We start from the raw sequence: 25,983 nt of genomic DNA, 5'->3' as shown, positions 1-25,983 counted from the left end.
TCACTGAATGTTTAAGTGAGATTAGTGCAATTATTGACAGCCAAGAGGTAGCATCAGTGTATATGTTGGGTGACTTTAATTCGCACCCGGGCGAGCTGTTTGGCAACGAGCTCCTGAGCTTTTGCTCTGAGCAAAGGTGGCGGTGTGCGGATATGGATGTTTTAGGCGCTGACTCTAACACATACACTTTTGTAAGTGACATACATAAAGACTGTAAACGTTGGCTAGATCATTGCCTGGTGACTGAGGCAGCGTGGCAGAGTGTAGTTGACGCTAAAGTGCAACAAAATGTGTTTTGGTCTGACCACCTACCTTTGGAAATAAAATGTAATTTAAGTTCTGTATCGCCAGTATTAAGTTGTGGGGGTAGGGTGGTTACGGAAAATAGAGTGAAATGGGGATCTAGAGAGCTATCAGCAACGGAGCAATATAGGGCAATATGTAATGAGAGACTGAAACATATTGAATTTCCCTCCGTTTTCGTGACTGCTCGGATAAGGTTTGCCATAATGAGGATCACTATCGGCACATTGACACTTTGTACAAGGACATTGTTTGTACCTTAAGGGCAGGAGCAGTGCGGACTTATATTGAACGACCTAGGAGGAGGAAGCAGTATGTTGCAGGTTGGAATAAGCATGTGAGGGAGGCTCACAGAACTGCTAGGCTTTACTTTAATGAGTGGGTATTATGCAATAAGCCGAGATCTGGGACCATTTATAATAACATGCGCGAGTCGCGTAAAGTTTTTAAGGCTAAACTTAAATGGTGCCAGGAAAATCAGCAGCAAATTAAAATGGATTTAATGGCTAGCCATCACTCATCGAAAAACTTTAGTAAGTTCTGGCAACAGACGAATAAATTTAATCTAAGGCCTAGCCTTCCTGTGAGCGTCCAGGACAAGTTTAATCCTAAGGATATAGCCAACCTGTTTAGCGAACACTTCCAAGTCAAGTCTCCACTAGATGGGCCAATATCGGTGCTCGGTGCTCGGACGTCTGGTTCATTGACCTTTTTTAATGCTCGTCAGATTGAGCTTTGTATTAAGAACATGACTAGAGGTAAGTCACCTGGACATGATGATTTGAGCATCGAGCATCTTCAAAATGCGGGTCCTCATCTTCCTAGAGTGTTGGCACTGCTCTTTAATTTATGTATTTGCCACTCGTATCTCCCGGCTGATCTTATGCGTACAATTGTAATACCGATCATAAAAAACAAAACTGGAGATATGTCGGATGTTCATAATTACAGACCGATTTCCCTCGCAACTGTGATATCAAAAGTGTTAGACAGCCTCCTTGATAAGCAACTTAGTGCGCATGTAAGTCTGAATGAGGCACAATTTGGCTTTCAGTCGGGATTGTCTACTGAGTCAGCTATTTTTTGCCTTAAGAGTACGGTCAAATACTACACTAGTAAGAAAACACCAGTGTACGCTTGCTTTTTAGATTTATCGCGGGCATTTGATCTGGTCTCATACAACATTCTATGGGATAAACTGGAAACAGAAACAACCCTTCCACCTGAACTGCTAGCGTTGTTCAAATATTGGTACGAGAACCAGATCAACAGTGTTCGATGGGCGGGCGTGCACTCGAGTGACTACAGACTGGAGTGTGGTGTACGGCAGGGCGGGCTCTCCTCACCCCGGTTATTTAATATTTATGTTAACGCACTGATTAGTGAGCTCAGCAACACCATGGTCGGATGCTCTATAGATGGTAATTGTGTCAATAACATAAGTTATGCTGATGACATGGTGTTGTTGAGTCCTTCGGTCAGTGCGTTAAGGAAGCTCTTGCATATTTGTGAGAGCTACGCAGAGTCGCATGGTTTAAAATATAATGCTAGAAAAAGTGAAATATTACTTTTTAAAGCGGGTAATAAAACATATCCGATACCGCAGTTTCAACTTTCTGGTGTTGTTTTGAACCATGTGAAATCCTTTAAATATCTTGGGCACTGGGTGACGGAGGACCTTACTGACGATGTAGACATGGAGAGAGAGCGTAGGGCATTGGCTGTCAGGTGTAATATGCTGGCTAGGCGATTTGCTAAATGCACTAGAGAGGTTAAAATAACCCTTTTTTAAAGCATTCTGCCAGTCATTTTACACCTGTAGCCTATGGACGAATTATACACAGCGGTCATATAATGTCCTGCGCATACAATATAATAATGCATTCAGGACCCTGCTGCGGCTGCCCCGGCATTGCAGCGCATCGGGTATGTTTGCGGACGCACACACCGACGGGTTCCACGCCATCATCCGCAAGAGAGTGGCGTCTCTCATGCGCAGGTTGTCAGGTGGCCCCGGCGCGCTCCTGAATGCATTATCATCCAAATTTGATTGTCCTTTTGTGCAGAAATGGAATGACATTCATATGGCTTTATGACATGCTGCTGCTGACATTTTATTTTTTTATAGTCTATTTAATCTGATTTTAATTTTCATTTGAACTTGATTTTAATTATGATATTATTTTAATTTATATATTATGCTAGTTCATTATTTAATAATAATTTTAATTAATTAATTTATTTGTGACTGATTATTTATTTAAAATTAATGTAATAATTATACTGTAGATACTAAGTTACTAACATAGTCTTAAAGAAAATTTGTAACTAATTTACATATATGGGTATAATACCTGAAATAAATAATAATTCAATTAAATTCAATTCAAAAGTTACTTCTTACCTTAAAACCAGATCATAACTTAATTTTTTCATTTCTTTTTCTCGTTTAGAGGATACTGAAATAAGTAACACAGATACCGAAGGTAACTTTCAAACGAATATAGAGACAAAACGCTTAACAATTCCATACCCAATATTTATGAAACACTCCATCATATTTACTCATTCCATGCTGCGAAAACTACCCTAGCACCAAAATATCACTGTAGAAATGCTACAATTTGGTTAAGATATCCATAAAAATAGATTCTGATAATCAGTGATCGGAACTATGGGAGTACAACTTTAACAAAACTTATCAAGCGGACGTAAAAAGAGTGCTTATAGCCTTAAAAATATTCGAATATCTATGAATGTAAATATTTTTATGGCTGTAAGTACTATCTACTATACTATTCCTATCCCTATGGACATATATATTTTTAGGGCTGTATGCACTATTTTATGTCCGCTTAACAAGTTTTGTTAAAGTTTTACTCCCATAGTTCCGATCACTGCTGATAATGTTAATGTATTTTTAATGGTAAGCCTATTGTTTGCTTATGCTATTAATTTTTGTTTGCTATTTTTTAATAGGTGAAATAAAGAGGTCTACACAAATATCAGCCTAACGCATGTCTTAGCCATAAAATAAATTCCGCTAGTTAAATGCAATAGTAATCTCGTTGAAATCATCATCATCTGAGGCATTACTGCCGCTGGTGGGCCTTGGAGTGGTTAAGCAATTCTCTCCAGTCCGATCTATTCGTGGCTTTCGTGGTCCTGATATCCTGGTATACGACGTCCTGCTGCTACTCTCCGGTCGGCCTTCTAGAAGGCGTTTTGGTACTCTGGCCTCATCCATCCGGAACACGTGCCCTGCCCATCGCAGGCGTCCGATCTTCATGAGCTTAATGACATTAGGCTCATTGTACATTTGGCTCGTGGGTTTTAACGCGTTCGCCATCTCTTATTCTCCATCACAGCTCCGAAAATGTGTCTTTTGGATTTTACACTCAAATACCAACAAGGAATTCTCGTCTTTTTTGAAAAATCAAATGAATAATAGAATAGTACATCGATGCCTTTATTTATCAATATAAATATGTATAAGAGATACTTACCCGACATATCAGCAGATCATTCATAAACATCTTGAATTTAGATCACAATGCACCAACATGACATTTTAGATCAACCGCTTTACAAACACGTTTTATGTTATATTCCATGTTTAATTACATTGTTTTATCGAATTTGATGCTTACTATTTCTTTTCTTCGTAAAATAACTAGTTTAACACATAAATATTTTAAAATGAAATTCATTATTCACATAGAAATGTCAAAAAAATAATTGTTATGACAATTCAACTGGTGTCGCCACTATGTTTCGCCTTAAGTTCCATTTTATTTAATATCTACTATTTTATACACCACTCTATGCCGATGTTGTCCCGTTACCCCATTATAGACATAGACGGATTGTAAATTCCAAACATTGTTATCCAGGTGGATCGGAAGACGCGACAAGTCTATGCAGCAACGTAGCCTACTCGTGGGGCGAGTGGTCCCTGTGCCGCGGGCGCGACGCGCTGTACGTGTGGAGCGACGCGGCCGCGCTCGAGCTCAGCACCGGCTCCAACGGCTGGTTCCGCTTCCTGCTGGACGGCAAGCTGGCCACCATGTACTCCAGCGGCAGCCCCGAGCACCAGACCGACAACACGGGTACGTTTATGCCCAGGGTATATTATCGTTACCGTTGCACGTGAATGTTCATCACGTTCATTGGAATGATGGTCCCTATGATAGTTGCTTAAAGTTTATTTTGGTTGAGCTTAATTAAAAAAAAACTGAAGAGATATATTTTTACCGTATTTTTATTACTTGTTACATTTCTGAATAGATTACTGTGTGTGTGCTGTGCTGCGTGTGCATTAGCCGCCCCGCTCGCCGTGCATCCTGTCCGCGGCCTCGATAATGACCAATCGTGCGCTGCAGTCGTTCAATGGTTCCCTGTAGTTTTTACCTGATCACCGGTCCACCTTCTTGGGGTCGTCTCTGCCTGCGTCCTCTGTTTCGCGGTCTTGATTCAAGAAACTTATTGCCTTGAGTTTTTGCAATTCTTAGAAAAATATCCATCGCTGGACAAAGGCGGTCTTGTTACAGGTTTCTGTTGATCCGAACGACTAGGAACAAAGTATCTGTAGCAGAGGGCGCTACCAACCCTTGAGTACCAGAACTAATCTTCTATTTTTTTTTATATGGGTATTTACTTTTAATGTTGACAGAAAACCGCGGCGAGTTCATAGACAAACTCCAGAGAGCCAGAGCGTCAGTGAAAAACTCTGTACCACAGCCGATATTGTCCAAGCCGTCGCACACCAAACTGATACTAGGGAACTGGTCTCTGTCGTGCAAGAAGTAAGTGTTATAAAGAATAATGTAGTATTCCTTATAACGAAAGAAATGATTTAACGACCATATACATACAAATACTTAGAATCGGAGTCTTAGCTCCTTTATAATAAGGTTGAAAATCAGTTGTGTTTTTGGGCATTTAAGTTACTTTTAATGTATTACTCCGAATTGTTCGAATCGCTTGGCAGTACTTGTGAATGGGTTAAATTTACCTTAAATGTGTAACTCTAGGGAAAAGGAGCTTCAAATACACAACACAGATGGCCAACAGCAAACCACATTGCTACGAGAAGATCTGCCAGGGTTCATATTTGAATCCAACCGAGGGACCAAACATTCCTTCACTGCCGAAACGTTTTTAGGTAATTTTTTAAGCCTTTATATGACATAAGTAGAGCTGTACAAATATTCCAAACATGATTTTGAATTGACCTTTATTCTAAAGTGATAGGGATCAATTATGCTAAGGTGGTTTATTATTTCTGCTAACACCTATTTGATTCGTCAAACAGGCCAAGACTTAATTGCCATGTAGCCAGTTTTCTTTTAGATGTTCCTTTAAAAAGAGAACATGTAATTACAGTTGATTATCATGTATTAATTAGATGTTTCTTCAGGGCCAGAACTGGCAAGCGGGTGGGTAGACCGCAGGCCCACAGTTCCGAATAACGCGAACAACGCTAACCAGCGGCGCTCGCGCATCTCTGCCAAGACCGAGGCGCTCAAAACTCAGGTACGTTACTCGAGAACGGGTTTTCAGAAGAACGGAGGCTAGACCACGATGTTTTCAGTAGTTGGGAGTGGGAATGTGTCGCCGTGATCGGACCTTTTGAGCATTTGCCCCCTTATTCATAAAGTTGCGAGCCTCAAGTGTTAATGTATGCTTTATCCCTTTCTCACAAATACATAAATCAATATGATATGACAGATTAAGACAAGCGATTAAAAGCTGATTGAGGCTTTTATGAATAAATAAATTTTATCGCCTCGCACTCGCACTTGTAAGAATAATAAGTTAAAATGGATGTCCGAGTAGATAAAAGCAAACCCTGCTGCTATGTAAATAATCAATTAAAACAGAATTAATAGTAAATATTACATTAAATTCTCAATACTGCTTGATAACACTAAGTTAGCTGTATAAATTAGGTATAACTTGTCATCAAGTTATTTAGTTACCTTGATTCAGAATGATTTGAAACTGCTAAATCAATCACTAGATGCTATTTGGATTACTAGTATGATAAATTAAATAATGAACAAATATAATTGAAAATAAAACCTTTTTATTATAGTCAATAAACCAATTTATTCACTTTATCGTCAACAACTAGTAAATACAATCACTAATACTTTATAATTCACCAATATATTATTAAATAATTAATTCATTAAATTAATCAGGTAAGTACAAAAACCATTAAAATAACCATCAACATAGTATTTACTTAACTTTCAATATTCCTGTGGCGACGATTAACTCAGTGCTGCAGCGCAAAGCAGAATGACAATGAGAATGATCCAAATAAATGGGGTCGGGCCCTTTTATATCCACTGCTAACCAGCCACTCGCAACTGGTTAATCATGCCATTTGTCGTTCGAGAAGTGACGTCACAAACGTATCTTCTCATTTATCGAATAATGCAGAATAAAATGATCACAACATCTTTTCAATAAACTCCGCTATACATAATTACTAATAAGTAATATTAATACATAATATAATCACTTTAAAATAGTTAACAAATCTTATTAGTCGGTTAACTACTGTCTCAAAGTTACCACTATCCATGTTTCTCTAATCAACCGTGGTTTCGTATCGTACCCACATAAGTTTAAATAGTGAATATTTATCAACATTGGACGTCAGAGAAACAGGTCAGTTTCATACATAATACAATTTATAAATAATAATCTAACACACTCGCCAGATTTAGACAGTGCATTAGGTGCGTACGATTAGAATGTAGGTTAACGGTACCAATCAAGGGATATTTAAGAGAAAAATTGGAGTATTTTTGATATTTCACCGACATCTGTAAAATTTCTACCGCTTTATGCTTTAAAATTTGAATGTTCAATTCCTCGTCTATATTTTCTATATGTATTTAATGAAAACTACTACAGTTGGTTTCATTATTATTAACCAATTAAAACTATGTTTTTTTTTGCTCCAGTCATGGAATGTTTGGCGCCATTAATTTTCAAACTAACAAATATCAATGAAAAATTAAATTTAAGCAGCTCTTTGGCTCTTGTTTATCGTAAAATAATGTCAGCGTTTAAAAACTGATGGTTACTACAGAATTTGTCTATACCATCCCATCCCACAAAACCACAAGCTCACGAAAATACTACTGAAAACACTCAGACACAAAATACGAAAAATAGTAGGATTAATTACTGGACATAACACATTAACCAAACATCTACATAATATGGGTAAAACAGACGGCCCCATGTGCAGAGCGTGCATGCAAGAAGAGGAAACAGCGAAACATATTGTAAACAGGTAGATACAGGAACAAATACCTAAGGGACTCCGTGCAGGAGGCAGTTAGCAACTTAAGACACTACTAGGTTTCGTGGAGGAGCTGGGGTGGTTAGAGTAGCGCCACCTCGTTTTCACGCAAAATAGGCACAATGGTTGTCGATACAATACAATACAATACAAATATACTTTATTGCACACCTCAATACAGAAACAGTACAAATATTACAACACATAAAGAAGAGGTAAACAACAGGCGGTCTTATCGCTAAAAAGCGATCTCTTCCAGACAACCTTCCCAACCTTCACCCAACAACAACCAACCGACAGCAACCTTCGATTTGCGGAAGATTCCCAGCATAAATAACTAAGTGTGGGTATTGGTTCAGGTGGGGTCCCTGGCGCGCGCGCTGTACGCGCGGCACCTGGCGGGCGCGGCCACCCGCCAGCCGCGCGCGCCCGTGGCCCGCCTGCGCGCCGTGCTGGCCCAGCTGCAGCGCGCAGCCGCGCAACCCACCAGTAATATACCATTACCATGTTCCTCGTCATTACACTGTTCTCAGACTTGTAATTAAATGTTGACATGGCTTACTTCAAATTAGATCCGGAAATACTACATATCAGGTGCGATGAGTGAAGATGATATGTAAAGGAACGTCATACCCGAAAGTACCTAATAATAACAATCATCATCAACATCATCATCCTATTTTTTTTAATTATTTCATTGCAAGTTTGAGAAAAGCACTATACACATCTCGGCGAGAAACGGGGTTGCCGGCCGCGTATCCCTATTTGACCTCGCTACGCTCGGCCGTCTATATCTACTTGGCCTGCAACCCTTCGTTTCCCGTCCTCTATAGTTACAACACGGCTCATTCGCGAATCATGTCAAAAAAATTTATAACATTTTTTATAAAATAAGTGGACAAGCGAAACCTGCATTAAACTATTATGTATGTATGTCACTTTATTGCACATAAACAGGTTAACATAAAAGAGACACAACAAAACAAACTTATCCCTAAAAGGGATCTTCCAGCTAACCTTTGAGAAAATGCGAAAGGATGAAATGTTATTCAAATGAAAAACTAGTATTACTGTAAGAGATCTCTCTTAAGGATAAGTTCGCCTTTGTACTACACAATTATGTTATATCTGATGTAATCAATATTTCTTTTACAATAAAGTGTTTACTTACTTACTCTGCACATAGACAATATCCTGTCTAGGTTGGATGAGTGCCGGCCGACCGAGTAAATGCCATTCTGTTTCACAAATCAATTCAGATAATATAGCATTAAATACAGTAGCATTCTGCGAAGTTCAATCTTTTCTTTATAAATATTGTATGTTTTCTTTTAATTACCTAGTAACTATATATTATTTGCACGCATAACAACTATAGCGATACATGTATTTTTAAATTATTTTGTATACCATTTTAAATTCTGTACTATGTCATGCATTTATTAATTACCTACCGATGTTTTGAAGTCCCTGTACGCGTGACAGACAAGAAGATGCTTAACACCTTCCCTGTTTTCGATCTGTATTTTACTATGTATTCTTTTATTTTCAATGGAACTAAAGGTCTGTTTGTTATCACTTAAGCTTATATATATTAATATGTGACTGTTTGTTTCCTAAATATATTAAAAAAATAAATAAATAAAATAACTTGTAGATATTTCATTAAACGATTAAATTATTGCAGAAGACTGGCAGCAAGAGATGAAAGAGGCTTTAGAACAGTTGACTGAGCTGCTGTGCGGAGAGGAACTGTTATCCGCCTACGAGCTGCAGTCGTCCGGACTCGCACCCGCTCTGCTGCAAGTGCTGTCGCAACAACCTAACGGTGAGTATGAGCCTCTAAACAATATACGAGTAGCTATCGCAGGAAATTAGCGGCAAAAGACGAGCGAAGCTTTAAAACAGTTGACCTAGCTGCTTTGTGGAGAGGGTTATCTGCCTGTGAGCTACAATCGTCCAGCCGATTCAAGCCAAGCCATTAAGCCGCCGCAGCCGAAAGGCCACTCATACCTCGGGTGAGGGAGGTATCGAATGACATCCATCCACCCATTGTCCAGACTCGCACCTACACTGTTGCAAGTTTTGTCACAACAGCGTCTAAAGCAGGGGTCACCAATTACTATCTTCGGGAGTTCGGTTTTTAAAATAAAGTGAAATAGGTCAGCGGTAAAGGAATGAATTATTGTAAAAGACTAGAGCAAGAGATTAATGAAGCCTTAAAACAGACCGAGCTGCTCTATGGAGAGAAACTGTTATCCGCTTATGAACTGCAATGGTTCAAACCGATCCACCGGATTTTTTATATATGATATACACGTAATGGCTTAGGGTGATTTTAGAGTCAAAGAAATTTGAAACTTACAGTATGTAGTTACATTCCATATTTTAGTCACTCACGATCAATGGCTCTGCCGTTTAAATATGCACTCCGGCTCCAGTCGTTTGATCTGAATTGTACATTATTGATATGTTTATTAATGTGCGGTCGGTGTGTGCAGAGCCGGTGTCCCAGTACCAGGCGCGCGAGCAGCTCGTCCGGGCCTGGGCCACGGACAGCCGCGCGGGCTGCGCGCTGGCGGCGCGCCTGGTGGGCGTGCTGGAGTCCGTGGAGCGCCTGCCCGTGCACGCGCCCGCGGGCGACGCGCCGCCGCCGCCCTCCACCGCGCTGCACCACCTCACCAAGCGGATCAGGTATACCCTTCCCTTCCGACACGGACAGCCGCGCGGGCTGCGCGCTGGCGGCGCGCCTGGTGGGCGTGCTGGAGTCCGTGGAGCGCCTGCCCGTGCACGCGCCCGCGGGCGACGCGCCGCCGCCGCCCTCCACCGCGCTGCACCACCTCACCAAGCGGATCAGGTATACCCTTCCCTTCCGACACGGACAGCCGCGCGGGCTGCGCGCTGGCGGCGCGCCTGGTGGGCGTGCTGGAGTCCGTGGAGCGCCTGCCCGTGCACGCGCCCGCGGGCGACGCGCCGCCGCCGCCCTCCACCGCGCTGCACCACCTCACCAAGCGGATCAGGTATACCCTTCCCTTCCGACACGGACAGCCGCGCGGGCTGCGCGCTGGCGGCGCGCCTGGTGGGCGTGCTGGAGTCCGTGGAGCGCCTGCCCGTGCACGCGCCCGCGGGCGACGCGCCGCCGCCGCCCTCCACCGCGCTGCACCACCTCACCAAGCGGATCAGGTATACCCTTCCCTTCCGACACGGACAGCCGCGCGGGCTGCGCGCTGGCGGCGCGCCTGGTGGGCGTGCTGGAGTCCGTGGAGCGCCTGCCCGTGCACGCGCCCGCGGGCGACGCGCCGCCGCCGCCCTCCACCGCGCTGCACCACCTCACCAAGCGGATCAGGTATACCCTTCCCTTCCGACACGGACAGCCGCGCGGGCTGCGCGCTGGCGGCGCGCCTGGTGGGCGTGCTGGAGTCCGTGGAGCGCCTGCCCGTGCACGCGCCCGCGGGCGACGCGCCGCCGCCGCCCTCCACCGCGCTGCACCACCTCACCAAGCGGATCAGGTATACCCTTCCCTTCCGACACGGACAGCCGCGCGGGCTGCGCGCTGGCGGCGCGCCTGGTGGGCGTGCTGGAGTCCGTGGAGCGCCTGCCCGTGCACGCGCCCGCGGGCGACGCGCCGCCGCCGCCCTCCACCGCGCTGCACCACCTCACCAAGCGGATCAGGTATACCCTTCCCTTCCGACACGGACAGCCGCGCGGGCTGCGCGCTGGCGGCGCGCCTGGTGGGCGTGCTGGAGTCCGTGGAGCGCCTGCCCGTGCACGCGCCCGCGGGCGACGCGCCGCCGCCGCCCTCCACCGCGCTGCACCACCTCACCAAGCGGATCAGGTATACCCTTCCCTTCCGACACGGACAGCCGCGCGGGCTGCGCGCTGGCGGCGCGCCTGGTGGGCGTGCTGGAGTCCGTGGAGCGCCTGCCCGTGCACGCGCCCGCGGGCGACGCGCCGCCGCCGCCCTCCACCGCGCTGCACCACCTCACCAAGCGGATCAGGTATACCCTTCCCTTCCGACACGGACAGCCGCGCGGGCTGCGCGCTGGCGGCGCGCCTGGTGGGCGTGCTGGAGTCCGTGGAGCGCCTGCCCGTGCACGCGCCCGCGGGCGACGCGCCGCCGCCGCCCTCCACCGCGCTGCACCACCTCACCAAGCGGATCAGGTATACCCTTCCCTTCCGACACGGTCTTCCATTTGTAAAAAAATAAATAATCGGACAGACAGACGGACATGACGAATCTATAAGGGTTCTGTTTTTTGCCATTTGGCTACGGAACCCTAAAAAGGGTAACTTTCTTCAGGTAGATAGGTATGTAATTACATTGGAACGTCTTGAGCATACTAGAGTCAGTGTCCGGTCTCTTCCTTCCTGAATAGATAGGCCTCGAAGCGGTCCTCTGTTTCGCTTTTAGCGCATTTAAAAGCGTGATAGTGTTCGATCTTCGCTCTCCCGTAACTCAGGCTTCGGCCAAGAGGAGCGTCGAGGGCCAGAATCTCCCTGATTCCATATTTTAGTCGATTTGCACTAAACCGTTGTCTACCTTGTAACTGTTAATTCACATAAAATTCACCCAACAGATTACGCGTAGTCCGCGCAAGCGAGGACAGCACCGAAGACACGGCGAACAGCAACAACGCCGGCCGCAACCTCAAGGTCGAAGCCCTCACCACCGTCCGCCAGCTCGAGCGCTTCCTCGCCAAGTCCGTGGCGCGTCAGTGGTACGACATGGAGCGCTCCACTTTCAACTTCGTGCAGCGCATCAAGGCGGAGGCGCCTATCGACTTCGTGTACGACGTGAGTATATCCGTCTCGCTCTAACCTGAAGCCCTGACCGCCCGCCAGCGCGTTCCCTCGCCAAGTCCGTAGCGCGCCAGTGGTACGATATGGAGCGCTCCACCTTCAACTTCGTGCAGCGCATCTAGGCCGAGGCGCCGATCGACGACGTGAGTATATCCGTCCCGCTCTAACCTGAAGCTCTGACCGTCCGCCAGCTCGTTCCCAAGCCAAGCCGGTGGCGCGCCAGTAGTACAACAGTGGAGCGTTCCACGTTCAACTTCGTGCAGCGCATCTAGGCCGAGCTAATTTTATTTTATTTTATTTTAAGAATAATGGCTAACTTGAAAGAATAGCTAGTAGCCGAAAAAAACGTGCGTTTGTATGGGACAGGCCCTTGCAATGCTCCAATGCAATAGACAATGCTGAATTCCACGCTTTTAGTAAGACCTTGACGTTCATATGTTCTAAAATAAGTAATCGTTCCTTTTCATACTTAAAATCGTTGTTTATTCCACAGCACGATTTCGACGAGAACGGCGTCCTATACTTCATCGGCAGCAACGGGGGCACCGCCGAATGGGTCAACCCGGGGGCACATGCCCTCGTCTCAGTATGGTCTTCCGACGGCCGCCAATTACCCTACGGTCGCGCCGAAGATGCTCTGTCCCGCTCACCTGAACCGCTGAATGTGCATACGAACGACGATAGACGCGCGTTTATAGCTCTCGATCTCGGGCTGCAGATAATACCTACTGCCTATACGTTGCGACATGCGCGAGGATACGGAAGGTCGGCGCTCAGGAATTGGCTCTTCCAGGTTTGTCAAATAAACGTTGGTTCTTTAGATCTCGTCACAACCGACCGGTCTGGCCTAGTGGGTAGTGACCCTGCCTATGAAACCGATGGTCCTGGCTTCGAATCCCGGTAAGGGCATTTATTTGTGCGATGAGCACAGATATTTGTTCCCGAGTCTTGCGTATTTAAGTATTTGTATATTATATACATATCGTTGTCACATCACAACACAAGCCCTCTTGGCTTACCGTGGGACTTAATCAATTTGTGTAAGAATGTCCCTATTATATTTATATATTTATCTCGCCCTGACACGGTCCCCATGGTCTTCGCACGGACACCAACTAGTCTACGAACTTACTCGTCTCACACTCGATCTCGGGCTGAAATTCATTTGTACAAAAAATTCCACAGCTTTCCATATGACAACTTAGCTATCGTGCACTAGCCCTTATTTTCCTTGATAAAAATAGTAGTACAATTATTAGGCTGGAATTACAATGGTTCACATTCCAGATGTCTGCGGACGGCATGTCCTGGTCCACCCTGCTGGCGCACAGCGACGAGCAAGCGCTGCAGGAGCCGGGCAGCACGGCCACGTGGCGGCTGCGCGCCGACGCGCCCTACCGCTACTTGCGCGTGCAGCAGAACGGGAAGAACGCCTCGGGACAATCGCACTACCTGTCCCTCTCCGGCCTCGAGATATACGGCAAGGTATGTATAATAGGGATGATGAGACATGTTGAATTTTATAACAAAATGTAGTAAAATAAATGAGCAATTTATCGCAATAATGTGGTTATTAAAATAATATATGGAAATGATAAAAAAAATATAGGACCTGAAAGTTTCAAAATTAAAGGTTTTTAGGGTTCCATAGCCAAATGGCAAAAAACGGAACCATTATAGATTCGTCATGTCCGTCTGTCTGTCCGATTATGTCACTGCCACTTTATTCCGAAACTATAAGAGCTATACTGTTCAAACTTGGTAAGTAGATGTATTCTATGAACCACATTAAGATTTTTACACAAAAAAAAAAAACAAATTTTGGGGGCTCCCCATACTTAGAACTGAAACTCTATAAAATCTTTTTTCATCAAACCCATAAGTGTGGGGTATCTATGGATAGGTCTTCAAAAATGATATTGAGATTTGTAGTATCATTTTTTTTTAAACTGAATAGTTTGCGCGAGAGACACTTCCAAAGTGGTAAAATGTGTCCCCCCCCCCCCTGTAACTTCTAAAATAAGAGAATGATAAACCTAAAAAAATATATGATGTACATTATTTTTGAATACGTCATAAATGGTACGGAACCCTTCATGGGCGAGTCCGACTCGCACTTAGCCGCTTTTTTTTTATTTACAAAAAGGAATAAGGTAAGGGTACCATTCGATTCCTTACATTTTATCCAAAAAAATATGGTATAGCTAATATATACATAAACGCAATATTTCACCGACAAAATCGCAATTTTAATGTTTTTCATACTTCAAGATGGGCTCTCAGTGACCGTGACGTCACGTTTGCTTATCGTTTTGTTGGGAGCGTTTCGCGAGTGAAGTACGACTGTCGGACTTTGACTATCATTTCTGACTTTTGTATTGCTTTAATGCAATGGATCCCATATAGACATTTAATTCTAAAAACGAACCTGAACGATTGATACCATTAATAAATAAAAAATGACATCTAGCCTATACTAAAGAGAATTTGAAATAGAGGTGTATTGTCAAAGAAAACTTTGCGACGACGTAAATTTACTGCCATCTTTCGACATATAATTAAAAGTTTTAGAACGCCATTTGATTTTGATCCTTACTTTTTCAGTGATATGTGTCCAATTAGTTAAATATCATAAAGTGGCGCCATCTTACCGGGCACTACCTAAAGGTTATGGCGCCATCGCTCGAAACGATGCTGCCATACCTTTGGCCTTTGATCTACTAGATGGCGTAACTTTTTGATATTTAACACATTGAACTCATATCAGTAAAATAATAAGTATCGAATGGCGTTCTAAAAGTTTTCATTATGTGTCGAAAGATGGCAGTATATTTACGTCGCTACAAAGTTTTCTTTGACAATACACCTGTATTTCAAATTCTCTTTCATAATACTGACTGAGTAGAGACACGCCATAACCGCGCCTCTGCTTCCTTGCATTAATCTGTGTTCTATCTTAGGTAGAGTCCGGTCTTGGATCGAGTTTTGTCATGCAACAGCCCCTCAACGCTCTGTTTTGTGCCATATACATTAGGATCTTCGTTCATCTGCTACTCGGTACGGTCACGTCTGAAAATATCGATACAAAAAAGTGCCAAAAACATGTATACACGACTTTCTTGCCCATATATTAAGGTTGTGTATACATATTTTTGGCACATTTTTCGTACCGACATTTTCAGACGTGACAGTACTAGACCACCCTGAACTTTGCCATCGTTATCTAATAGATCAAAGGCCAAAGGTATGGCGGCATCGTTTCGAGCGATGGCGCCATATTTTGATATTTAACAAATTGGACACATATCAGTGAAAGAATAAAAATCAAAGTCAAATGGCGTTCTAAAAGTTTTAATCATGTGTCGAAAGATGGCAGTAAATTTACTGTGCCTACAAAATTTTCTTTGACAATCCACCTCTATTTCAAATTCTCTATGCTTTTTAGTACACAACTGCGTTTTATAGCTAATAAGTACATTAAAAACAACGTTAGTGTCTAACGATAGAAAAAAAGTCGGCTCTTCGTACCAGATACATATTTTATAATGAAAGGGACAAATTTAACGAAATTAAACTCTATAAGAGAGCGGTCAGTGCCCTCGTGAAATGAATTAACTATCTTGTTGGGTTAACTTTTTATGTCACGGTCGTCGCGCTTCGCTCGCTCAATGTCGGCCAAATACGTGCGTGAAATTGGTTCTCTGTTGTAACTTTTTGCTACCTTTTATTTCTCTTCATTTTTTGCATTCGTATGTAAGTTTCAAATACTTATTATTTTTTGGCTTGCTTTTTTGTTTTCAATTAAATTTGACTCCGGCGTCCTTTGCGTTAGATGTTTGACATTTGACGTTTGGCTTAACGGATATTTATAGATATAGGGAGCGTGCATGAACTGTAGGAGGCAACACAGGAGCCGTCAGATTTTTGGCGCAAGGCGTAATTGTGATGTTTATTGTTCCGATGTAGCCCACAAGATGGCAGAACCTACTATGCACAAGAAAACACGTGACGTGTAAATGTACATGCTTATGGTTCCGATTCAGGCCACAAGATGGAAGCCCCTTCAACGCGCACGGTCCCTATAGACATAGACATTTCAGATACTCTCCCACACACACGGACATGCGCACGTACTCACAGACACACACATGTTTCATGCACACACACAGCATATAATAAGTATTCATATGTAGAATTTTTTTGGTAACACGTTGTAAAAAATTAAGAAATCTAGTGCCAACCACCAATTATTTGTTAACCTGTTGCTACCGGCGGGAACCTAATATTGGCTCTTTGCTATTCACATATAATTCAAAATTCAAAAATTTATTCTGCTAGTAGGCCGCAAAGCCCTTTTACAAGTCAATACAACATTTATAGTAACATCATATAGTGACATGAAAAATACATAACAACATTTATAAATACAACAGCCAATACCTGGGTAAACATTACATTATAATAATATTAATAATCTTAAAATAAATAATTACTACAATACAATATAGATGTATTAGTCTCTATGGTCAAAAATACATTAAATCTGGAGATGTAAAAGGTCCCCGATGTCAGAGTACTAATACTAATAAGATTTGGAGGTGTAAAGTCTCTCCAAGTGTCAAAATAAAATTTATACTAAATGAATAAATCGCGTCTGGACTGTTAAGCTAGCAGTCTCATAAACTAATGCTACAGAATACATAACTAGTATGTACCAAGTCAAGAATATTATACAATATTACAGAGACCTATAGTCTCCACGGTTAATACATTAAGTTTGGAGATGTATAAGGTCCCCACGGTCTGAGAAAGTAATAATACACAATAATAATGACATTAATAAGATTTGCAGGTTTGGAGGTGTAAAGGCTCTCCATGTGTCAAAGAATAAATAAATAAAAAAGTGTAAGAAATACATGTTTCACGTCAAGAGACTGTTAAGCTAACAATCTTAAAACTAGGTCTACAGAATACATATGTATCTAATAAGTCAATGTCATCATCACAATAACTAACCATAACAAACATGTATAACTATTGTGCAATTGATAGCTGTTGGTTCTCCGAATAATAAATAAATAAATATTTGGGGACAATTTTACACATCTTAATAATAGCCTGTGGTAAACCATTTTAGAATCAGTATTAGATAATCTGTTTTTTTTTTTTTTTTTTTTTTTTAAGTTGATCGTGCTGTTTTCCATACATTTTCAACATTTTGTATTCACCACATGCAATCAAACTTGATGAAAATATTGAAAAAATCAGTCTGGTTACCATGAATATTTAATACAAGTTCATAATAATCAATATTGAGCAAAAACCAGGACGAAAAATCTCTTAATTTGTGGCCATATAAGTCGCCAATATAAGTGAAAGAAAGTTCCAAGAGAATGTTTTTTATCGCTTGTCAATAAAGAATGCATGGAGACCAGTGTGAAGGAATTTTCTAAAAATTTGTTTATCGAATACACAGCATTACACACATATAATACATGCTATCACATCCCTACAAATAAAGACGTGGCCCAGATGGTCATCAAAGTGAAGCATGGTGCTGGCTAAAAAAATAAGGAAAAGTTATATTATCTCGAAAACCGCAAATCTTTTACTAGACCTATGAGTTTATTTTCGGAATCAGTCTAAGGTGCCCTGTCGGTTGTCAGACGATAGTCTATTGATTACCGGACATCCTATATTTGATTTTGGCTGTTCTACTCAATGCAGTAGTTTTTGTATCAACTCAAAAAGTATTCTGAACATAAATTATCGATAGCTGTAACTTTATCGACTTGTCCTCTCTCTAGTACTCACCGCGCGGTTTGGCCAATCACAGCGCGTCTGGCCACACCCTCAGTACGTAAAGTGGTGGAGGAATTTTTGAGACAGCGAGACTCATTGAAATTATGCACCGTTATAAATCTCCTTACTTCTTACATCTACGTTATTCTGCCGAACCGAGTTTCTGTACAAGCGCAAGTCTTATTCTAAAATATAAAAAGAAGCTTGTGTTCAGGTATAATATAGTGCGTATTTGTGTGCAGGTGGTGAGCGTGTGCGAGACGCCGCCGCGCCAGTGCGCGGGCAGCGCGGGCGGCGCGTGCGGCGGCGCGCGGTCGCGGCGCTGGTCGCGCGGCGCGCGCGGCCTGTGCGCCGGCGCCAAGGTGGCGCGCGGCCCCGACTGGAAGTGGCGAGACCAGGACGGCAGCCCGCCCGGGCTCGGCACCGTCACCTCCGACCTGCACAACGGCTGGGTGGACGTCAGGTGTGTGTCTCCACAGTGTGCGCCGGCGCCAAGGTGGCGCGCGGCCCCGACTGGAAGTGGCGAGACCAGGACGGCAGCCCGCCCGGGCTCGGCACCGTCACCTCCGACCTGCACAACGGCTGGGTGGACGTCAGGTGTGTGTCTCCACAGTGTGCGCCGGCGCCAAGGTGGCGCGCGGCCCCGACTGGAAGTGGCGAGACCAGGACGGCAGCCCGCCCGGGCTCGGCACCGTCACCTCCGACCTGCACAACGGCTGGGTGGACGTCAGGTGTGTGTCTCCACAGTGTGCGCCGGCGCCAAGGTGGCGCGCGGCCCCGACTGGAAGTGGCGCGACCAGGACGGCAGCCCGCCCGGGCTCGGCACCGTCACCTCCGACCTGCACAACGGCTGGGTGGACGTCAGGTGTGTGTCTCCACAGTGTGCGCCGGCGCCAAGGTGGCGCGCGGCCCCGACTGGAAGTGGCGCGACCAGGACGGCAGCCCGCCCGGGCTCGGCACCGTCACCTCCGACCTGCACAACGGCTGGGTGGACGTCAGGTGTGTGTCTCCACAGTGTGCGCCGGCGCCAAGGTGGCGCGCGGCCCCGACTGGAAGTGGCGCGACCAGGACGGCAGCCCGCCCGGGCTCGGCACCGTCACCTCCGACCTGCACAACGGCTGGGTGGACGTCAGGTGTGTGTCTCCACAGTGTGCGCCGGCGCCAAGGTGGCGCGCGGCCCCGACTGGAAGTGGCGCGACCAGGACGGCAGCCCGCCCGGGCTCGGCACCGTCACCTCCGACCTGCACAACGGCTGGGTGGACGTCAGGTGTGTGTCTCCACAGTGTGCGCCGGCGCCAAGGTGGCGCGCGGCCCCGACTGGAAGTGGCGCGACCAGGACGGCAGCCCGCCCGGGCTCGGCACCGTCACCTCCGACCTGCACAACGGCTGGGTGGACGTCAGGTGTGTTTCTCCACAGTGTGCGCCGGCGCCAAGGTGGCGCGCGGCCCCGACTGGAAGTGGCGCGACCAGGACGGCAGCCCGCCCGGGCTCGGCACCGTCACCTCCGACCTGCACAACGGCTGGGTGGACGTCAGGTGTGTGTCTCCACAGTGTGCGCCGGCGCCAAGGTGGCGCGCGGCCCCGACTGGAAGTGGCGCGACCAGGACGGCAGCCCGCCCGGGCTCGGCACCGTCACCTCCGACCTGCACAACGGCTGGGTGGACGTCAGGTGTGTGTCTCCACAGTGTGCGCCGGCGCCAAGGTGGCGCGCGGCCCCGACTGGAAGTGGCGCGACCAGGACGGCAGCCCGCCCGGGCTCGGCACCGTCACCTCCGACCTGCACAACGGCTGGGTGGACGTCAGGTGTGTGTCTCCACAGTGTGCGCCGGCGCCAAGGTGGCGCGCGGCCCCGACTGGAAGTGGCGCGACCAGGACGGCAGCCCGCCCGGGCTCGGCACCGTCACCTCCGACCTGCACAACGGCTGGGTGGACGTCAGGTGTGTGTCTCCACAGTGTGCGCCGGCGCCAAGGTGGCGCGCGGCCCCGACTGGAAGTGGCGCGACCAGGACGGCAGCCCGCCCGGGCTCGGCACCGTCACCTCCGACCTGCACAACGGCTGGGTGGACGTCAGGTGTGTGTCTCCACAGTGTGCGCCGGCGCCAAGGTGGCGCGCGGCCCCGACTGGAAGTGGCGCGACCAGGACGGCAGCCCGCCCGGGCTCGGCACCGTCACCTCCGACCTGCACAACGGCTGGGTGGACGTCAGGTGTGTTAGGTTGCAGGATACGGCCAGTGCAAAGAGTGAGCGATTTGCGAACGGCACGCTAGCGGAGTATTCACCAGATCTGGATGCACCTTGCTGAGCATGCACAACAACCAAGTCGATCAGGTCAGTAGAAACTTCTTTGTTCTGATCTCGTTAGTTGTATTTTTACGCATAGATTTAATTCGATTTTTAAACGTTTACACCACAAGTTTCTCTAATAACCAGTCTCCACTCCGGCCACTCCCTATTATTATATGTATATTTTTGTGTCAGGTGGGAGCACGGCGGGCGCAACTCGTACCGCATGGGCGCCGAGGGCAAGTTCGACCTGAAGGTGGTGAGCGGCGGCGCGGCCGAGGGCGCGCGCGGCGGCCGCAAGTCGCACTCCACGCCCAGCCTGCCCGACGCCACCGCGCAGGACCAGGTCACTCACTCTACGAGTACACTATAGATTAGTGTTGGTTAAGACTCGACTCCTTTGGGTCCTCTGCTTTGAAACTCGACTCAGTATCCAGACTTATAGTTAGTCTAAACTCGAGTTCTTTTCGACTTGGTAGAGACCCGAGTCTTTTGTAGAGACTTGAGTCCTTTTCAGAGAACTCTATTTTAGTTTTGTTTAATAATATTCTAAGAATAGGAACTAATCATACAATTACGCATAATAAATTAAGCATACAATTACGCATAATAAATTAAGCATAATTGAATGATTTTCGTTTTTAGGTAAGACCTTTAAAATTATTAACAGAGTCTTTATTCGGATGCTCGAGTCCGTTTGAGTTGCACTTAAAAATACTCAATAAAATAAAGAACTCACCTCGGGACTTAAAAGCATCGGAAGTTTTTTAAGCGCTGGGTCTCGTAAAAGCGAGACGAGTTCTTCAAATTCAGCCTCAAAAAACTCGAGTTCCTACCAACACTAATATAGATATATACCCATCAACACTTATACATTGTTCCTGGTCAGATGCCTGAAACATGCTTTATCAGAATATATAATGACTTAATATGGTACTCTGTTCTGACTTCCGAGTTTGAATAATCCATCGTTCTGAAAATAACCGCTTGTTAACATCTTGACATCAACTTGCGCGGTTTTTCATGACATCATTGTCGACACTAGTCGAACGTTGTCGCCGTACATGTCTACCAAACAAACCAAATCGGACATCTCCGCTTTCCTCGTTTTTGACATTTATCAGGAGGAATTTTTCCTCTGATTTAATTTCCTGTGATTCATAAAATATGTCTCTTTGAGTGGACGTGCGGGTGTAGGGACCGTGCGAGTTGGAGGGTCTGCCATCTACCGTCCTCGTACATGTTCTTGTGCATAGTAGGTCCTGCCATCTTGTGAGCTACATTGAAAGCGCACACATTTACACCTCGCACCAAAAACCTGACGTCTCCCCTACAGTTTATGCACGCTTCCTATCCAATTTTTGTGTCATCCATAATTATTGAGCACCTGCATCAGAGCTACATACTCGATTAACTCTATTTTGGTACGATTATTAAACATTGTGTTCATCGTTTAGGTGTCGGTGGCGTCCACCGAGCAAGCATCCTCGGCAGACAACATATCGGGCGAAGAAATGGCCAGTAATATGACACGACCACGTATGCACACAGCCGATCTGTCCGCCATCAACAACTCTACTCATCATATCAATACAGGTAACACTAAGTTCTCTGTGTATAAAAAAAAAGTTTTAAATATTTTCCTTTAGTGCTACCAATAGTATTACCTACTCTTTTTTTTCAAGATTAGAACAACCGTGCATTAGTCGCCGTGTGGTTTCTTTAAAATCTAAATCTCTATTCAAGTGTCGTTTTTCGTAAAATCAGCTGGCGTAACAAATGTGGTTTGCGTTGGAAATGCAAAGTACTAAATATGTGTTTAGAATGATTTATTAGATTGTATTTGTATGTATGTAGTTCCCACATAACGCCCATCTTTGCCCTTACCTTCTAGCCCCGCGTAAATAGTCTACTCGACAAGTTCAAAACGGTGAAAAATAGCGATACTAATCTTAAAAATACATGTGATTATCGACTCTGTGACTCGCTTTTTCTCGCTGAGGTCGTATGCCGAAAATGACGCGCGGAGGGATGTGTTCAGCGTTGAATAATTCCGCAAGTACGGACTGTTAATTTCCTCTTTTAATAATATTTTATTTAGATTTCTTAAATATTAATACTTTTGAGATATTGGCAGAAAAAGACATATCTTCTTTTTTCCGCTTTTGAAATTGTTATTGCTATTATCTGTCCCTTTCTTAGTGTCTCTGGTCGCCTTATTGGCAATCAAACTTGGCTACAATTTATAGTATTGTAAACGTATATATGTCTGTTTTATATATGTATGTATATATGTATGCTGTATATGTTAGTAGTATGTATATATAAGTATCGTTATATTGTTGTAGATTTAGTATTTATAAGTTTTTTCTTTAGAGATATGTAGTTTCCAATCTAGTTTTTTGCACGTCCAAAATAGTTAAATTAATATTATCACTTCTCCACTACCTAAAGGTTGTCTGGTAGAGATCGCCCTTTAGCTTTAAGACCGCCTGTTGTCACTTCTGTCTTCATGTATTATGTATGTCTCTCTGTAAATGTTATTTTGAGGTTGTGCAATAAAGAGGATTTGTATTGTATTGTACTGTAAATTGTTTGTCATTCCCAATCCAATGAGATATCACACGTATTTTTAATAGTAGTATCTCTATTTTTCACCGTTTTGAACTTGTCGAGTAGCCTAAAATGGTATATGTATTTTGACTTGATTCTGTTAAAAAACTAGTTGACGATCGTGAAGACCTCTCGTTGGTAGATCTGGCGACGATCGTGGAGTCTCTAACGCTCGGCGCGGAGGGCAACAACTGCATCGCTGAGCTCAGCGGCAACTCGTTCGCCAACATGGAGATGGGACCCACCAGCATCACGGACATCACCAAGCCTTATCCGGCCAAGGAGCCGCTGCCGGAGGCGAATTCGCAGGAGGTTTGTTAACGTTGTTAAGCTTTAGTATCGAAATCGGGACCGTGTTTATGTCTGTGTTTGTCCGTGGGGACATCACAATTTGGAGACTGTACAAAACTTATTAGGTACATTCATTTTCACACACACACTTGCTCGAAAAAGATCTTATTTTATACAGGTACACTGAAGGACAAATGCATGTATTGTTCCCGCGGGAGTTATGGATTGTGAAAAAAAATTAGTTTATTCTTCGCAAATGTGATGAAAAACATTGTGTGTATTTCCGGGGGTAAGAATATTGCAAACTCGAGTCTTTAATCGAGGCTGTCGTGCATCTAAAGTCCTCGTTTGCAAAATTTCACTTACCCCCCTCGTTGCACAATGTACTATATTTTGCTTCGTGTGAAAACGGTAGAGTGCCTGTACTGTCCAGATCAGCGATAAATTCGGTTTAAACCCTTATGAGGCCGCAGAAATACATTTCGCACTATGATTCTAACATTTATTTCATAGGGATAAGGTTCAATATCGTCTATTTCTGACCCCCGTATACTCGTTAAAGGGTAAATGTAAGCAAGTTGTCATGAATAGGATCGATGGTCCCGCGGCTCGAACAATAATGCCGGCGGGGCGCTGCCGAGCGCGCTGCTCGCCATACCGGCGGCGCTGCTGAGGCAATTGCATTCCATGCGGCCTCCTGGCCTGTACATACAGGTCTGTCTACCACTTGTCTACCGTGGGACTTGGAGCTGGTTCCCACTTGTCGGATATCGGACCCGGATTTTAATCGGATGTCCCGGTGACAGAACACAGAACCACTAAAAGTCAAATATAAAAATAATTTCTGTAATGATAAAGTGAAACTAGCCGTTATATTAGAATATAGACATCATTGAGGAACTCTGAATAGGTATGACAGGCCAACTAACCTTAGAGTTCTGTGCCCCTAGTGTAAATTTAGTCGATAGCGAAACGTGACGTACGCGTTTGCGTTAAGTCTCATTTTGTATGGGTTTTTGAACAGCGCGCCAAGCGGGACGTTTTGGAAAGTCAAAAATTTCATACAAAATGACACTTAACGCAAACGCGTACGTAACGTTTCGCTGTCGAAAATATTTACACTAGGGGTACTGATAAATAAAAAACATTTCAATATACCATGTAGAAACAACTATTATGGGCAAAGAGTCTGGTCGAGTTATTTGCCACACATCCTAAATAGTCTTCCCAGACATATAATAGATAACCTAGAAAAGGGTAAACCTCATAAGCTTAAAATAATGTTATAAAAGCATTGCTTGAATAAATAAGTTGTTAAGTTTAAAAGCAGAAAATTATTATATTAATACCATATCAATCAAGTAATAATAATGTAATTAGAAATAAAGCTTCATACTCTAGCTTATAATCTATAATAAATAGATTATGCTAAGTAAAAAAAAATGTGTAACTTTGTAACTAACTTTATTATAATAAACAGTGTTTTTTTTTAACATTTTATATGAAGCTACTTGCGCGACACCGATTTGCCTGCAACTGGGACATCCGATTAGAATCCGGGCGTGAGATCCGGCAAGTGGGAACGGGCTCTTATTATATCGAAATCGTTTAGTTTGTGTAACGTAATTTATTAGTAGTACACCTGAAACGATAATAATGATATTAGATTAAATAGTTTACTTTTGTGGCTTATCGAAATTCATTCTTATTGTGAAATTGCGTAGACTTAACTAAACTACATAAAATTTATTTTTTACCTTATATATGTAAACACAAAAAATCAAGTCTCTGAAGTATTTTAAGTAAATAGTATTATAGAATTGATGTTATACGAACAGAAGTAATTATAAATCGAAGTTGCAGTAGGGGTAGCATCGACCTAGTTTTGTAATTTTCATTGTTTTTTTCGGCAAGTTTATGAAAACCTTATATGAAAGGCCAATGGCTAGAGTAAAAAATACAAAAATGCGGTCACAATCGATTTGACGTGTATGTTTAATTTTACGGTGACAAATTTGTACATTGTACATTGCGCATATGCGTGTTAAGTTATTGCAATTTTGTTTGATGAATTAATATTTGTCATCATCTTCGCTATTATACTTCATGCAATTACCCGTTTGTCTAAAATCGTATCGTTTTATACAGTGCAGGCCCCGCAGCATGGTTGCATTTTTATCGGCTGCCACTATGCCTGTCACTTTCGAACTTACCTACTTGTTAGAACGTGACAGACGATAAAAATACGATGCGCAGTTATACTAATTTTGTTTGATGAAAGGAATTTTTGTCGTTATCTTTGCTATACAATGTGTTTGTACACGTATAGTGGAGCCGTTAACCACGTATAGTACGATGAATTTTATCGATAAATTACGATAGGTAAATTGACAGATAATGGTATATTAACCAAGTGCAGTAGTGTTTGGCACCATAAAACTTGGGTGCATTTTTAAAATGGTTGAGAAAAAACATAGGTATAGGGGCTGATTTGTCGATAAAATTCATCGTACTATACGCGGTTAGCGGCTCCACTTTACGTGGACAAACACATTGTATATTTCATG

At 44.2% G+C, this 25,983-nt stretch overlaps 1 protein-coding gene across 1 annotated transcript in view; it reads left to right on the top strand.

Annotated features, from left to right (window-relative positions):
- Window positions 1-25,983, top strand: part of LOC133515415 (E3 ubiquitin-protein ligase HECTD1) — an 87,603-nt gene that overhangs the window by 32,938 nt on the left and 28,682 nt on the right. Inside the window, 15 exon segments of the mRNA XM_061847956.1 lie at window positions 2,757-2,789; window positions 4,197-4,412; window positions 4,976-5,108; window positions 5,337-5,467; window positions 5,723-5,838; window positions 7,987-8,116; window positions 9,315-9,455; window positions 10,129-11,788; window positions 12,205-12,421; window positions 12,921-13,220; window positions 13,715-13,912; window positions 18,472-18,692; window positions 20,708-20,858; window positions 21,970-22,108; window positions 23,238-23,437. Coding sequence (XP_061703940.1) covers window positions 2,757-2,789; window positions 4,197-4,412; window positions 4,976-5,108; window positions 5,337-5,467; window positions 5,723-5,838; window positions 7,987-8,116; window positions 9,315-9,455; window positions 10,129-11,788; window positions 12,205-12,421; window positions 12,921-13,220; window positions 13,715-13,912; window positions 18,472-18,692; window positions 20,708-20,858; window positions 21,970-22,108; window positions 23,238-23,437 — 3,986 coding nt within the window.

The sequence above is a fragment of the Cydia pomonella genome, chromosome 2 (assembly GCF_033807575.1).
Source record: "Cydia pomonella isolate Wapato2018A chromosome 2, ilCydPomo1, whole genome shotgun sequence".
Lineage (NCBI taxonomy): Eukaryota > Metazoa > Arthropoda > Insecta > Lepidoptera > Tortricidae > Cydia > Cydia pomonella.
This window is presented reverse-complemented; position numbering and strand designations above follow the sequence as displayed.